The following is a 15,118-nucleotide window of genomic DNA, read 5'->3' as shown; positions in this document are numbered from 1 at the left end:
GGGAATTCTCAAAAAAACTGAATAAATCAAGGGGAAAAAACAATGTATTAAGCTACCAATATTTCCAGCTACCAGTATTTCTCCACGGCTTAGCCGTTTGGTATGACATCATCTATGACCATGCCTTAACTACAGATCACAAGTTACAGGGAAATGTCAGGGAAATATCAGGGAATTTTGAAATGCTTTCCCCCGGACACCCTGATTGGAGAAATGTACATTATGGCAGTACAGTGATCCCTCGATTATCGCGAGGGTTCCGTTCCAAGACCCCTCGCGATAATCGATTTTTCGCGATGTAGGGTTGCGGAAGTAAAAACACCATCTGCGCATGCGCGCCCTTTTTTTCATGGCCGCGCATGTGCAGATGGTGGAGTTTGCGTGGGCGGCGGGGAAGACCCAGGGAAGGTTCCTTCGGCCGCCCAGCATCTGATCTGCTCGGCAGCGCAGCGAGGAGCGGAATCGGGGTTTCCCCTTTGCGTGGGCGGCGGGGAAACCCCTATCTTCGTCTGCTCACTGCTGCTGCGGCCGCCCAGCAGCTGATCTGCTCGGCAGCGCAGCAGCAGTGAGCAGATGAAGATCGGGGTTTCCCCGCCACCTACGCAAAGGGGAAACCCCGATTCCGCTCCTTGCTGCGCTGCCGAGCAGATCAGCTGCTGGGCGGCCGAAGGAACCTTCCCTGGGTCTTCCTCGCTGATGCCCCCGCTCACGCGCCCGCCCGCCGCCCGCCAGCAAGAGGGGGAGAGATAGAGAAAGAGAGAGAAGGAAAGAAAGAGATGAGAGAGGGAGGAAGAGAGTGTGAGAGAGGAAGAAGCAAGATAGAGAAAGAGAGAGAGAAAGAAAGATGAGAAAGGAAGAGAGTGACGTCATCGGGTGGGAAAATATTTTTAATTAATATTTTTTGAAAAATCGCGATATAGCGTTTCGCGAAAATCGAGATCGCGAAAATCGAGGGATCACTGTATATTAATCCCAGAAAGTTTTCTTAAATGTAGTCACACTAACTCCTCCCAATTATTTAAATAGATCTGTTCCAAACATGACTAAGTCAGGGTTTAACTCAGCTGCCTTATCTTAATACTAAACAGGACACTTACATTTCAGACTATATTTGTACAGACACTGTTAAAATTGAAGTAGCTTTCTGGAAGTATAGTTATTCTCTGCTATTTAAAAGAAGATACAATAGCATTGGTCCTCTTCAGATCAAGCATTTATTTTAAAAAGCTTCTTTATTTTGTTAAGTTGTCTAGAACAGTAATAAAGCAGTTTTTTTAAAAAAATAAGTATAATCATTTGAACATTCTGCAGACATGTATTGCCATTGACTCCTTGCATCCAGTTTCAGCAACTGATTAAGCACAAGAAACTAAAATTCTGCCTCCCTCCCAGCAATTGCCTCCTTGCAGTTTTAATTTCACTTTCATTTTAGCACTTGGCCCTGCCTGCAGATTCAATCAGGTGAGGGTCAGGAAGCTGTTAATTACTTGCTTGGCTTAACAGTGTTGCCAGGAGGTAAATTGCTGAGAGACAAAGGTCAAAGGATGGGAATGGCTGGGTGAGTGGGTAGGCTACATTCAGAGTATAAGATGCACCCAAGTTTTCACCATCTTGGAGGGGGGGAGGGGAGGCGAGTAAAAAGGTATGTCTTATATTTAAACAAATATGATAATTAGTAATAGTCAACTGTTTATTATTAAAGTTGAACTGTTCTGTTTTATACCTTAACTTTAATTAAATTATTTAGTTTGTTAAAATATTGTTTCATAAAATAAAAAACTTGATATACATATATACGTATGTACGTACGCATGTACATACATACATACATATATAACCTTATGTATGTAAGGTTATGTATGTATGTTGTACCTACATTGTAATCTTACACGGGAAAAGACCCGAATATTCCTAGACTTATATACTTATACCTGTGAAAATCGATGAAAACATAGATAGATAGATAGATAGATAGATAGATAGATAGATAGATAGATAGATAGATAGATAGATAGATAGAAAGAAAGATATAGATATGTTTTTTTCTATTGAATATACTGTATATATATATATATATGTTTCTGTTACATATATAACAGAAAGGAAGGATATAACATTTATTTATTTGATTGGTTGCTTTAGATCCCACCTTTATTACTTTATGTGTAACTTGTATTAAATTTGCTCTCTTAATAGTAATTTCTAGTAGCAGGAAAAGGTTGCAGGTTTTTTGAGTGCATTTTATCCCACTATTTATTTATCTAATAAATTACCTAGCTAGATGTTTGTATTTCATTAAATTTATAATGTAGCATTATTGTTTAAAGGTGCAGTAGATCTGTTTTTAAATAAAAGATAAATACTAAATTTAAAAAACCCTTTCTTAACAAGATTTTTATAAGTCTAAGATTGTTGTGTTGGTTAGTACAGTATTTGTAGGAGAAAGAATTTACTGAAGTTTTGAGCATATGAGTTTTTAATAGCTTGGATATAAATACAGTGCTTTCCTTTCTTCATGTTTCCATTAAAAGGTAGTCCTTAATTTATGACTAATCATTAAGCTAAGTTCAAAGTTATGATGAACCCCAAAATGCCCATGTTCTCTAGGACAATGCACCCTAGGTCATGTGACTGAATTTTCGGTGTTTGGCATATTTATGGCTATTCACTACACTTGACTATGATTTATGACTTCTTTACCAGAAACCAGCATTTATTTCCAGTTTCTGGCAAAATCTGTCCCAGAATGAACAATGGTTTGTTTAACAGCGACTGGTTTACTTAATGCTTGCCACAAAAGATCATAAAAGTGTATGTAGTTACATAGAGATCCACTTTACAACTGTCATGATGTTATGATGAAATCATCAGTTGAAGACTATATCTCTTACTATATAATCTTTTGATATCTTGTTTTTGAGTTAGCTCATTTAGTATCACAATTATGTTTTATTATATTCATCAAAGAAGGCCTAAAAATAATTTCAGTATAATTTGTATAACTGGTTTTAGATAACAAATATACTAGAGTGCATGTATAAAGAACTGAGAGTATAATTGATTGACATGAATTAGAAAGGTATAAAATGTTACAATGTTTGCTAAATATGGGGAATGTTTAAATAAGGATAAACATTTTTAGAAATAATTTATTGGATTGATTTAAAATGAAGGAAACTATTTTATAAAATAAGAACTCTAATCTGTTTTTTAGTTTTACATGTGGACAAAAAAATGGAAAAACCTTGAAAAATCAATATCTTTTAATATGGCGTTGGTCCTTTTGTGGCAAATACAGCCTCAATTCTTCGAGGTACAGGGGTGGACCAAAAAATGGAAACACTTGACTTTTTGGCATCAATGTTTGAACATGTTCAAATCAATCAAAACTTGACATATTTTTATGTTTTTGTTAAATTAATTCTGTTATTTGATATGGGTTTTTTTACAGAAATTTAAGGAAATTGGTTATAACCTTCTAGAAATGGCAGACCTCTCAGACTTTCAAAGAGTGACAGGCGTTAGTGTAACAGAAAGTGCCTGAATGTTTGGCGACCATTTCTGGTGGTTTCTACATCACTCTAAACGCTTTGAAACATTTGTCTTTGAGAGCAGAGAGGTTTTCTAATTGCAGCTCTTCCATGGAATCCAGATTTGTGAAGCTCCCTTCGAACAGTTTTTGTGGAAACTGGGTTCTGTAAGTGTTTATTGAGCTCTACTCTGATCTGTGGTCTTACGATCCGCTCTGATCTGTGGTCTTACGATCCGCTCTTTAGAGTCCGACGGTGTCTCTCAAACAACTTCGACTTTCAACCAGACTTATGCTTGGCTGACGACATTTCCCTTCTCTTTCAAAAGCAGTCATTACTTTTGAGACATTACTTCTTGAAACGCCAAACATTTGGGCACTTTCTGTTACACTAGCGCCTGCCACTTGAGCAACAACAATTTGGCCTCTTTGAAAGTCTGAGAGGTCTGCCATTTCTAGAAGGTTATAACCAATTTCCTTAAATTTCTGTAAAAAAAAAAAAAGGTAGTTCAAATAACAGAATTAAAGAAAACATTACAACATGTCAAGTTTTGATTGATTTGAACATGTTCAAACATTATGATGCCAAAAAGTCAAGTATTTACATTTTTTGTCCACCCCCTGTACTTATAGAATACAACTGTCTTGATTTTTATAATGTAACCTTTTAGTGAGAAAATTGAAAAAGAAAAATAGCATATTTAAAGTGAAAATGAGGTTAAGTAGATTCCAGTTTATAATCTAATATTGAAAATAATTTTCCTTACTTCTCTGTCACTATTTACATTATCTTATCCCATCTGCTACAATTGGTGGAAGGAAATACTTGGTTTATGCTTTCTTTTTCAACTCTGAGCTCATTTTGTGTTGTTCTAAAGATGAATACAGACCTGAAAGAGAAATCTCCAAGGTGTGAAAGAGAAACCAAGACTTAAAACTGCATTGGATTGATGATTGGGAAAACAGTTTCCTGATAAAATACGTCTAGTATACAGCAATATTTATTTCAATGGATAATTTTCATTGTACAGTGTTCCCTTGCTTTTTGCGGGAGATGTGTTCCGAGACCGCCCGCAAAAAATGGAATTTTCCATTCTCTTAGCAACCATTCAGATTATTATTCACCATGTTTATTTATTAAAGTTTATTAAAAAAATATTTATTAAAGGCAGATGAAAGTTTGGCGATGACATATGACATCATCGGGTGGGAAAAACCATGGTATAGGGGAAAAACCCCGCAAAATATTTTTTAATTAATATTTTTGAAAAACCGTGGTATAGACTTTCCGCGAAGTTCGAACCCGCGAAAATCGAGGGACGACTGTACTCAATTTCTTTTTTAACATTGTTCCATTCGTCCTTTTGTTTTATCTTTTCGCAACATGCTATTTGAATGATTGCTAAATGTTTGATGATGGAATTTTTAGTTCTTCAGATTTTAGGTCTATTCAGGGGAGTATAAAAACAAATAATTAACATTTGGAAATGTTGAAAAGTGTTTATAAGCTACTAATATTAGATCTTTACTGAGGTAACAAAAAACTATATATATATATACATTAGCATTTTAAAGTATGAATGAATTGGTAAAAATGAGCAAGGAAATCAATATTCTATTTTACATAAAAAGAATATATGTAGCTCAGGATTGTACTGTGAAGTTCTTAGCACTCTCAGAGCTTTCTTATTTTCTTGGAGAAGTTTCATTGCTAGGGTAGATAAATTGTACAGTACCAGTGAGATTTGCTGACTGTTTGTTTATATTAGTTTGCCCTGTCAGTTTTTGTAGGTATGTGGCTTTCTCCTTGATGAAACAATATCCTAATCAAGCAACCATCAAAGAGAAAGTCAGCAAGCCCTAGTCTTCATTGATAATGTTACATAATAGAGAACCTATTGTTATGCCTTTATACTAAACATGTTTTGTTTTTCTGTTTTCTAAATATATGGACATATTTGAAATGCTATGCATCCAGATTCACCTGAACTGATATAGAGTTCCTTACAAATGGTAATAATATTTAACAAAACTTTTTCTAGCTGCAGGAATTTGAAACAGCTATCAAAAAAAGAGACAACATTATAACTCAGCTCACTGCTAATTTGCAGCAAGCCAGGATGGAAAAAGATGAAACTATGAGAGAATTTTTGGAATTGACAGAACAAAGTCAAAAACTGCAAATTCAATTTCAGCATGTAAGTAACTGAAATTAATTTAAAATTGAATTTAAAATTATTTTTTTTCAATAAAGTTAAAAAAAATGCTTAAATCATTCCAGGATCAAATTTAGAGAGGTTCCTGTCAAAAGGTGTTTTATTTATTCAGATCAGTTAGGAGCATTTTACTGTTTTGAGTCATTAGGAAGAATTCTGTGTTCTCCTGAATAAAAAGGGACATACACATTTCTTTCATGTTCTGAATCCACTGAAAAGAAAGAAAGTACCAGAAGTAAATGCTAAATGCTAGTTATTTATATCAAGGAATTGAGTTATTTTTTAAAGTTCAGTAGATTCATAAATGTAAGATACCTTGCTGGAAATATTAGATACATGTTTTTCTAAGAAAATATGTCAGGTGTTTTGGGGGGAATCGTATTATATAAAATTACATTGGAAATATTATTTAATAGGCTTGGTATTACAACAATATTGTATTTAAAAATAGATGTATAATACCAAGCCTTATTTAATAGGCTTGGTATTAGATATCTAGGTTTAAATACTGTATAATATTGTTGTTTTTAATGTTTTTATTTATAATGCCGGTTTGTGACCATTATAAAAATGGATTGATTGGTGTATTTTAAAAATTGATTATATTAGCAGCATTCCATTGCAGTGGTTCCCAATTTTTACAGTTTGGTGGCCTGGCAGGGAGAGAGAAGTCAAGATGTACGCATATGCCTGCTGCGCACACAAGTTGAACTGCATATGTGCATGCTGATCTGCCTCTTGTGCAAGTTGAGCTGCACATGCGTGCACATTCACGAATCATCTACTTGCGTTGCACAGTTCTGAACCGGTCATGCCCCGGTAATGGGCCACGACCCCTGGGGGTGGGGGTGGAATCCCTGTTCTATTACACGCATATACCTGAAAGTGTGGCAATTGTTTTTCTGTATCAATCAGTTAAGCTTTTATCTTTTATTATTCTAAAAAGTATATTCAAATAAATTCAGTCTTTTAGGATTATTTATTCTGGCCTATGTTGATTGCATCAGAGAAGGAAGTTACCGTATATACATGGGATTGCTAATACGTTGCTCTTTATGAAGTCTCTGAGAATAAGAATGTTTCCTTGATAAAGTGCAAAATACATGCTTTTGTGGAAGAGAAATAAAAATATGTTACTGAGAATGCTTAATTTGGAAGCCACTTTTTCAAATAATGTCTTAACACACTGTTCTATTCATAAGTTACAGGCAAGTGAAACTTTACGGAACACTAGTCACAGCAGTACAGCTGCTGACTTACTACAAGCTAGACAACAGATATTTGCCTATCAGCAACAGCTCGAAGAACAAGAGCAACTGTTGAGAATCTATCAGAAGAAAAATGAAGATTTTGAAGTACAGGTTTCCCTTCTGCAACATAAAATTATGGACATGGTTTGTATTTTAAGACTTATATATTTGTTATTGCATCATAGTTAATGCTTTAAAAAAAACTGGTACAATTTTTGTTTGTCGCTTATAGATAATAATATAAAACATGGGATTTAAGAGAATTGAATATTTATTTTTAAAGTATGTATATGACTTTTTGCACCAGGCAAGTTTCACTTAGCCAAATTAGTCATGTTTAAAGTATACAGTGAAAATATATACCAGTACTGTGGAATGTAGGTAATGAAAAATACTATTTTGCTTTTTTCTTATTATTCAGTCACCTATTTCTCTGATTTGCCTATATAGAACTGCATTGACTATTTGTTTTTCTTTTTATGTTTTCAAAACTTTAATCATGTTTGCTTAATTATATAGCACCTGCAAAATAATATACTGTATTACAAGAATTATGAAAAAAAGCAACAAACAGGAGATAATTCTTTGGCCAGTATGAGGGTGGTATCTATTGCTCTAACCAGTTTATGGAGACTACATGTGGCAAGAATAAGTTTATGGAATTTTTTTAAACCTCTTATTCTGTTAACTTCCTGGCTGGGAAACATGGTAAATTAGGCAAAAATAAAATTGGCTGGAATGTCATGGAAACTTAGCCATTGATTTAAAATACACTTTGAAAATAAGATTATCACATGAAAGCATAATGTAGTTTATTGAGTAGGCATAAAGTATTATCAAACAGAACAGTTTTTTAAAACCCAGTTTTGCAATTTAATGTACTGTTTGAATCTAAGTCCTATGCTCATTTTATTGACTTTTAAAATGTGTTCTTCTAAAAATTGATAATTTCTTTTTATAATTGTATAAAACGTAAGAAATCTGAAGTATATGAAAGTATACTAGAAATTTCATAATAAATAAAATATGGGAACTGTTTTTATTATAGGAAAAATGGAAAGATGAAGAAGATTGTTCTACAAAGAAGAAAATGCACGAACAACAAACAGCTATTGAACAACTGGAAGCAAAATGTATAGAACATGAAGAAAATATATTTTTATATCTGAAAAAAATACCAATTGCTGAGAAATCTCTAGAGGAATTAAAAGAAGAGACTTTTCAAAAGAATAAAGAACTGGATAATATGAAGCTTGAACTAACAATTTCTAAGCAAAAAGAAAGACAATGCTCTGATGAAATAAAACAGTTAATGGGAACTGTGGAAGAACTGCAAAAACGATTTCACAAAGATATCCAACATGAGAATGATATCAAAGAAAAAATGGAACTTGAAGCCCAAAGGAAACTTGCAGGTCTCAGGGCAGAATTAGAAGAAGTGCATGGCCAGCAGATTGTACAACTAAAGCAAGAATTAATCAGAGGACATTCAGGAGAAATCGAAAAGCTCCTTGCCCAACAAAAAGCAGATTTAGAGAAAGTATGCTCCGATCGTACTAATGAAGACCAAATACACTTAATGAATACTGAAATTAATGAGTTGAAACAGATGCTTCAGGATGCTAATTATCAAAAAGAAAAAGTAAAACAAGAATTATCCAAACAGGTGGAACTGTTATCCTTGGAAAAAATTTCTTTTCAAAATCAAGTGGAAGATCTTTGTCAAGAACTGAGCTTTGCAAGAGAACAGATCCAAAGAGCTAAGAAAACTATAAATGAAAAAGAATCCAAATTGCAGGAAGTAGATAGATTAGAAATCACTATTGGAGATCTAAAAGCTCAACTTGCTTCAGCCTCAGAGAACAGGAAAGAATTAGAAACGAAACATGAGGCAGAAATTACAAACTATAAAATAAAACTTGAAATGCTGGAAAAAGAAAAGGATGCTGTTTTGGACAGGATGGCAGAATCTCAAGAAGCAGAACTAGAGAGATTGAGGACTCAGCTTTTATTCAGTCATGAAGAAGAATTATCAAAAGTGAAAGATGATTTACAAATAGGACACAAAATAAATATTGAAAATCTTAAAGATAATATGACTATGAAAGCTAAACAGCAATTAGATGATTTTCAAAATGAAATGAACAAAAAAATAGAAGCTATGCGGTTGGAAAATGACAACTTAATAAAAAATCAGAATCAACTCACATTAGAAATAGCAAGACTAAAAGATTTACATCCGCCTACAGTAAATACTCAGTCCGAAGAAATGGTGCTCCTGGTAAATAACCTCCAGGAAGAGATAGAAGTTCTTAGACAAGAAGAAAAGAAAAAATGTATACTTGAACAGGAAATTCAGGAGTTGCAACTTAAAGCAGAATTACTTGAGAAACAAATGAAAGAGCAAGCACATTGTCTTCAAGAAAAGTATTTATTGGTTGAAGCACAAAATAATATTCTTCAAGGTGAAAATAAGGCTATGCAAGACAAATTAAACAAATGCACAATTAGGAATGTGGAAGGCAACTTGATTTTAACTAGTGACAATTCAAATTTAGATTTTGATTTACAAAACAGAATAGACAAATTAATAGCTGAAAATGAAAAACTTGCACAACAAGACATTAAACAAAAAGAAGAGATTAATACACTAAAAAACTCTTTTTCACTTGCTGAAATAAATTTTAATCATAATTACCAAGAACTCCAAAAAAATTACACTTCTCTTTTAAAAGTAAAATTGGATTTAGAAGAATGCAAGGACAAGAATGAAGCTGAATATAAAACTAAACTGCAGGCTTTGATGGAAAAGATTCAACATTTACAGGGAGTTTTTCCTGCTGGATTGGAAACTCAAAGTACAGTTGTTCACAGTAAGAGAGAAATTTTATTAAAAGATTTTGGAGAGGTCATAGAAAAAAATACAATAGAACTTATGGAAAAACTAGAGCTCGCTCAGCATGAGAATTTAGAACTTTCATTAAGACTTTCTGATCTTTCTGAACAATTAAAACTAAAGCATCATCAAATCTGCCAATTGAATACAGAGGTTATATGCGTAAAACAAGATAAAGAACACCTTTCAGCAAGGTGTAAAGAACTAGAATTTGTAGTTAGCCACAAATTGGAGAACAATATGAATTCTTTTGAACAGGAAGCAGAACATTGCAGTGAGGAACTAGCCAAAGACAAGCCTATAGATAATGAACCTGGAAACACTTTTTTTGACTCCAGTCATAAATTAGACAAATCAACAGAAAAAGAAGAAAAACTAATATCAAGTGAGCTGTTGTCTCATGGCATTCCAGTAGAAGAGATACTTCAACAAAATCTGAGCCTGGAACCAGAATCGCTTTTGGATAACTTTAATCAAGTGCATGAAATAACAGGAGACTCTGTATGTGATTTTGTCCAAAGTGAAAAGAAATTAAAGGAGCAGTTGGATATGTTGAAAACTGAGCAGGTATGGATAAATATATGTATAAATGCATTAATACATGCATTTCTGCATGCCTTCTCTGTAGGCTAATATGTGATAATGAGGGCTTTATCTTGGGGATGCATAGTTCATCTCTATTTGACCTGATTTTTCTTGAATGTGTAACAGCTATTCACAGGTATTTATAGCAAACCAGAGAATTACTCTGAAACATAGTAACATAGAAACACAAAAAACTGCGAACACCAGCTGGCAAGAACCCAGAAGAGTAACATGCAATGGCTGATATGCTCAGAGAGGTGGCTCTGCATGCCACTTGCAGCATGGATGCCATAGGTTCGCCATCATAGACCTAGTGATTAAACCCTATCCTGTACAAGTTTTTATAACCTCATTATATTATATGGAACTATATCATATACTTTGTTAAAATTTAGATAAGTCTATGCCTGTGATGGCACATGTGCCCAAAGTGGCATGCAAAACCATGTCACTTGGCATGCACAGTCTTGCCTGTTTGTCTTCCAAGTTTCTGGTACGCATGCGCATGCGATGATCAGCAGTCCTTTGTGCGCGCAGCAGTGCCAAAAACCGATGTTCACTACTACATATATTAAGCTTCAAAAGTCTATAGTTTCCAGCTTCTTCCCTATTCTTTTTCTATTGGACAGTACATTAGCTGTTAGCCAATCCTGGGGAACTTCACCTTTTAGAAGATACTGATTATGCAGATCAGCTAATGGTCCAGTGAGCACACCTAGAAATTCCCTCAGGAGATGGGTAGTATCCAGACCCATTACTTTCTTAAGTTTTAAGTGGACAAGCTCACTCCCACCTTCACCTTTAAAAACCCTGGAAAAGATCCTGCACTGCTAGGACTGATATGATATCAAACCAGTTTTTATTATTGGCATCTACTTCTGAGAAGACTGAGAAGAAGTATTCATTTAGATGGTTTTGCCAGATGTTAATAAAAAAATTATTTCTTAGGATCTATTTCAAGTAAATGATAAAATAACCTGGAATTTATCAGGATATATTTGGCTATTATCCCCAAAAAGAATCTAGATTATTATTTGATTTGATTTTATAGGGTGATGAAGACATAAGATTTGAAAGACTTTAAACATACCTATTTATCTGGGAAAAAAATAGAATATACAATTTTAGCAATCAATAGTGGTTGTAGGCTATGAAGAATTTAGTTGGAAATCTCTATTGTGTTCCTTCTTATATGATGAGATATTCTTACTTGGACATAATAGATACTAAAGATACTTCAGTTTATTACTGAATAGAAATTAGATCTTTCAATTTGTTTAATTAAAATTGAATTTAAATACGAAGAAATATTTAAATGTTTAAGAACTAGCATTAACAGTAATATTAAAAATGTTATTCTGATTAATAAGTGGGAAAAAGAAAAAGAAAAGCCAGTTGTTTAGTATGACAGAAAGACATGTGATCAGTCTGCAAGCCACCTGCTTGTACCAGCTGTTTAAAAATTAATTATTAGTGCCTAATTATTTGGTGAAATGAGAATGGAAATGCAGAACATTCTCTTCCAGAAAACTTCCAAAGCTGGCTGAAAATATTTGGTCTGTCTTTCCAATGACATAATGCACACCCCAAATGTTCTTTTAAAAACTGGAAAACTAATAATTATTTATTTTAATGTCAGTCTCCAGACTGAAATGTAATCATCTACTTTAAAGTGTAATATAGTGTTTCACTATATTGCCATTAGGATAACTTCCTTTATTATGGAACCCATATCTTTTATTGGGAGGACCAGAAAAGGTAATACTTTGCTGTTTGATTGTTTGAAGGGATGTTTTTATTTCACCTTAACGGGATTCTTGCCATGCCCACTTCCTAGTTTATAAGGAATAGATTTTCCTGTATTCCTAGTCCATTCACCAACTGTAGCAATATCCTGCCATGGCTAGAAATAATGAAGCACCACAAGTTACTAGGGCTTATAAGGCAAGAAAGGTTTATTGTCTGTTTTTGATGGTCTTTAACTCATTTGTAAAATATTATTATTATCTTGGATGTTTTAATTTTTTGATTAATATATTGCTGAAAAAGATTGTTGTAAACATTGAAAAATTGCAGATTAAGGTAGCATACAGTTTTAATAAATAAATGAGGCTCTAACCCACATTATTTATATCTAGGGGAATAAAATGGTTATTAAATTTAACAATGTCTATTTTTCCCTAGAACGATTTAAAATTGCAGATGGAGGCCCAACGTATTTGTCTCTCTGTGGTTTACTCAGCACATGTGAATCAGGTGCGTGAATACATGGAAAATGAAAAACAGAATGCGCTTTCTGCTCTTAAAGAAGATCTCCAGCTACGTCATACACAAGAGTTGTGTGAGCTAAAGAAAAGTCAGGTTGTGAACAATCAAAAAACAGGTAAAAAACCAGAAGGAAATTATTTTAGAATTTCAAGCTTCTTATTATACTCTCCCAGTAGATTCTCTCCCCCTTAGGCCATACCCATAGCTTCTTAAAATAAAACTTATTAAAATAAATATTTCAGTGATAATTTGTTTCCACAGATGAAAAAGACCAGTCTGCATGGGTGCATCTGGAAGAACTTAGCAAGAAAGTAGTTGAAGAATGTTCAAAGCTCACTAAGGTCAAGAACAAATTGCCTTAGAACTGTTTAAATTTTGTGTTTTCATTCTTGCTCTAATCTTAAAAAATGTTAAATGGTATCCCATGCATTTTTATAATATTGGTAGGCTACAGTTTAAGTATGAGGATTGGGAAAAATACGGGTGAATCTTTTAGGCACCTACCTAAGGGATCTTTCCTGTAATAAAATTATCTTGTGATTTTTAATGAATGCAACAAACATAGTATTCCTATGAAAGTTTTATTTATTTTTCCCCAGCTGGCTTGATGTAATCAATTATAAAACTGTAATATTATTTTTTACTATTTTTATAGTCAGTACGTGAAATTCTTCCTGAACTTTTTTCAAATGCTGCTGAATTTGATGTTGGTGCGAAAAATCAATCTAACCCAACAGAAGATCCTCAAGGTAACCTCAAGTAAACTTTTCTTGTGCAAATTTATTCAAGGCTTACTTTTAACAATTGAAGTCCTTGGACTACAACCATTCGTCCAGTGGCTGTTCAAAATTAGGACATGATAAGCAGACGAAACTTTTGATTGGTTTGCAAAGTTCTGATCATCATAATACTTCACGATCATATGATCACCATTTGCGATCTTCCGGGTCAGCTTCCCGCAAGTAAAATCAGTGGAGAAGCTAGCAAGGAAAGTTGCAAGCCACCTCTATCAAAAGTTGCTGCTGTTGCTTTTTCTTTTGCAGAACACTTGCCATGGAAGTACAAAATCTCTTTTATGCTCTGCAGTTTCCCCTGTCCTCATCTAGTACAGGTAGTCCTTGATAGCAGTTTGAATGTCCCTTGCTAAGCAATGCAGCCCCATATGCTGTCGTACATCCAGAACAATAAAGTGGGAAGAGGCAGATGATATGGGGAGAGAAATTGCTCATAATTCAGCCAGATTGTTGGGGGCAGTATGCTGATTCTAAACTGCTTAGAGCTATAAAGCACTATGAAGCAGTATATAAGTCTAAGTGCTATTACTATAATTCAGTACTTTTATTTAAAGTAATTGGTAGAAATTGAAAATTCACATATATCCTTAGACTTTCGAACATTAATATCTTACTGGCATTATTATAAGAAAAGTAGAATACTGTTTAATGAAAAATGTATTTTACAACAAGGAATTAAAATTTACACTAGAATAATGAAATGATATATACAGTTTATTTATTCTCTGTAATTTAGTTTTGCAAGAAACCCTACAAAGTCTCCTGAATAATATAATGGAAACATCCCAGAGGCTACTAGAATATCAAGTAGAATTCATAGAAAGCAGAAAAAAGGTGAGATCCGTTAAAGTGAAGCAGAGGGGAGGGATATGACAGTACCTATTTTTTGTTTACAATGTAGTTTTTTCAGCAGTCCTAGAAAACTTCCATGCATGTTTCCACTCTGAGGATACAGATAAGCTCTTGGGTGACTTCGACTACTCTAAGAAAGCTAATAATAGACCCTCATAGTGCTAACAACCAGATGACTGCAAAGATCATAAATCATTCCATTCCTCACCAGTCAGAACACCAGTTAGAACTGAAGAAGCTTCTTGGATGAGAAGTGAAGTGTTTAAAAAAAATCATTTGCCTTTTGGAAAAAAGCACCTTTGGGTATAGATATAGTTCTTGAAAACAATGAGATCTATTTCTAAATAAACTTGCATGAAAGTACATTAAATATTGATTTATTGATTTGTAGTACAGTGCTACAGGTCCACTTAGTAGTGGATACAGAAATTAAAAGTATTTTATTTACTGGTTTTGGCATACCCATTAGATCAAAACAGGAAATTTGGTGTCCCTTAGTTCTGAGATGTTAGAGAAACCTAAGCTATGCAATATCTGTGAAGTAGCACAAATGCAACACCTGTGAAGTAGCACAAACCCCTATCCCTCCCGGCAATCATATTTGCCTCATAACTGGATAGCATCCAGGAAATAACTTGTACCTTTGTTAACTTGTACCTTTTATCTATTACTTTGTTTTTGTGATTTGGATTGAATGTGTTCTAATTCTGCTGGTTTTTTAAATTGTG

The 15,118-nt window shown here is 33.9% G+C and overlaps 1 protein-coding gene across 1 annotated transcript in view; it reads left to right on the top strand.

The window, feature by feature from the left end:
- LOC139153771 (A-kinase anchor protein 9-like) overlaps nucleotides 1–15,118 on the top strand; it is a 62,525-nt gene that overhangs the window by 24,416 nt on the left and 22,991 nt on the right. Inside the window, exons 6-12 of the mRNA XM_070728147.1 lie at nucleotides 5,572–5,727; nucleotides 6,948–7,139; nucleotides 8,044–10,458; nucleotides 12,661–12,859; nucleotides 13,006–13,085; nucleotides 13,400–13,493; nucleotides 14,275–14,372. Coding sequence (XP_070584248.1) covers nucleotides 5,572–5,727; nucleotides 6,948–7,139; nucleotides 8,044–10,458; nucleotides 12,661–12,859; nucleotides 13,006–13,085; nucleotides 13,400–13,493; nucleotides 14,275–14,372 — 3,234 coding nt within the window. The remainder of the gene's footprint in view (nucleotides 1–5,571; nucleotides 5,728–6,947; nucleotides 7,140–8,043; nucleotides 10,459–12,660; nucleotides 12,860–13,005; nucleotides 13,086–13,399; nucleotides 13,494–14,274; nucleotides 14,373–15,118) is intronic.

Source organism: Erythrolamprus reginae, chromosome Z (assembly GCF_031021105.1).
Source record: "Erythrolamprus reginae isolate rEryReg1 chromosome Z, rEryReg1.hap1, whole genome shotgun sequence".
Classification (NCBI taxonomy): Eukaryota; Metazoa; Chordata; class Lepidosauria; order Squamata; family Dipsadidae; genus Erythrolamprus; species Erythrolamprus reginae.
This window is presented reverse-complemented; position numbering and strand designations above follow the sequence as displayed.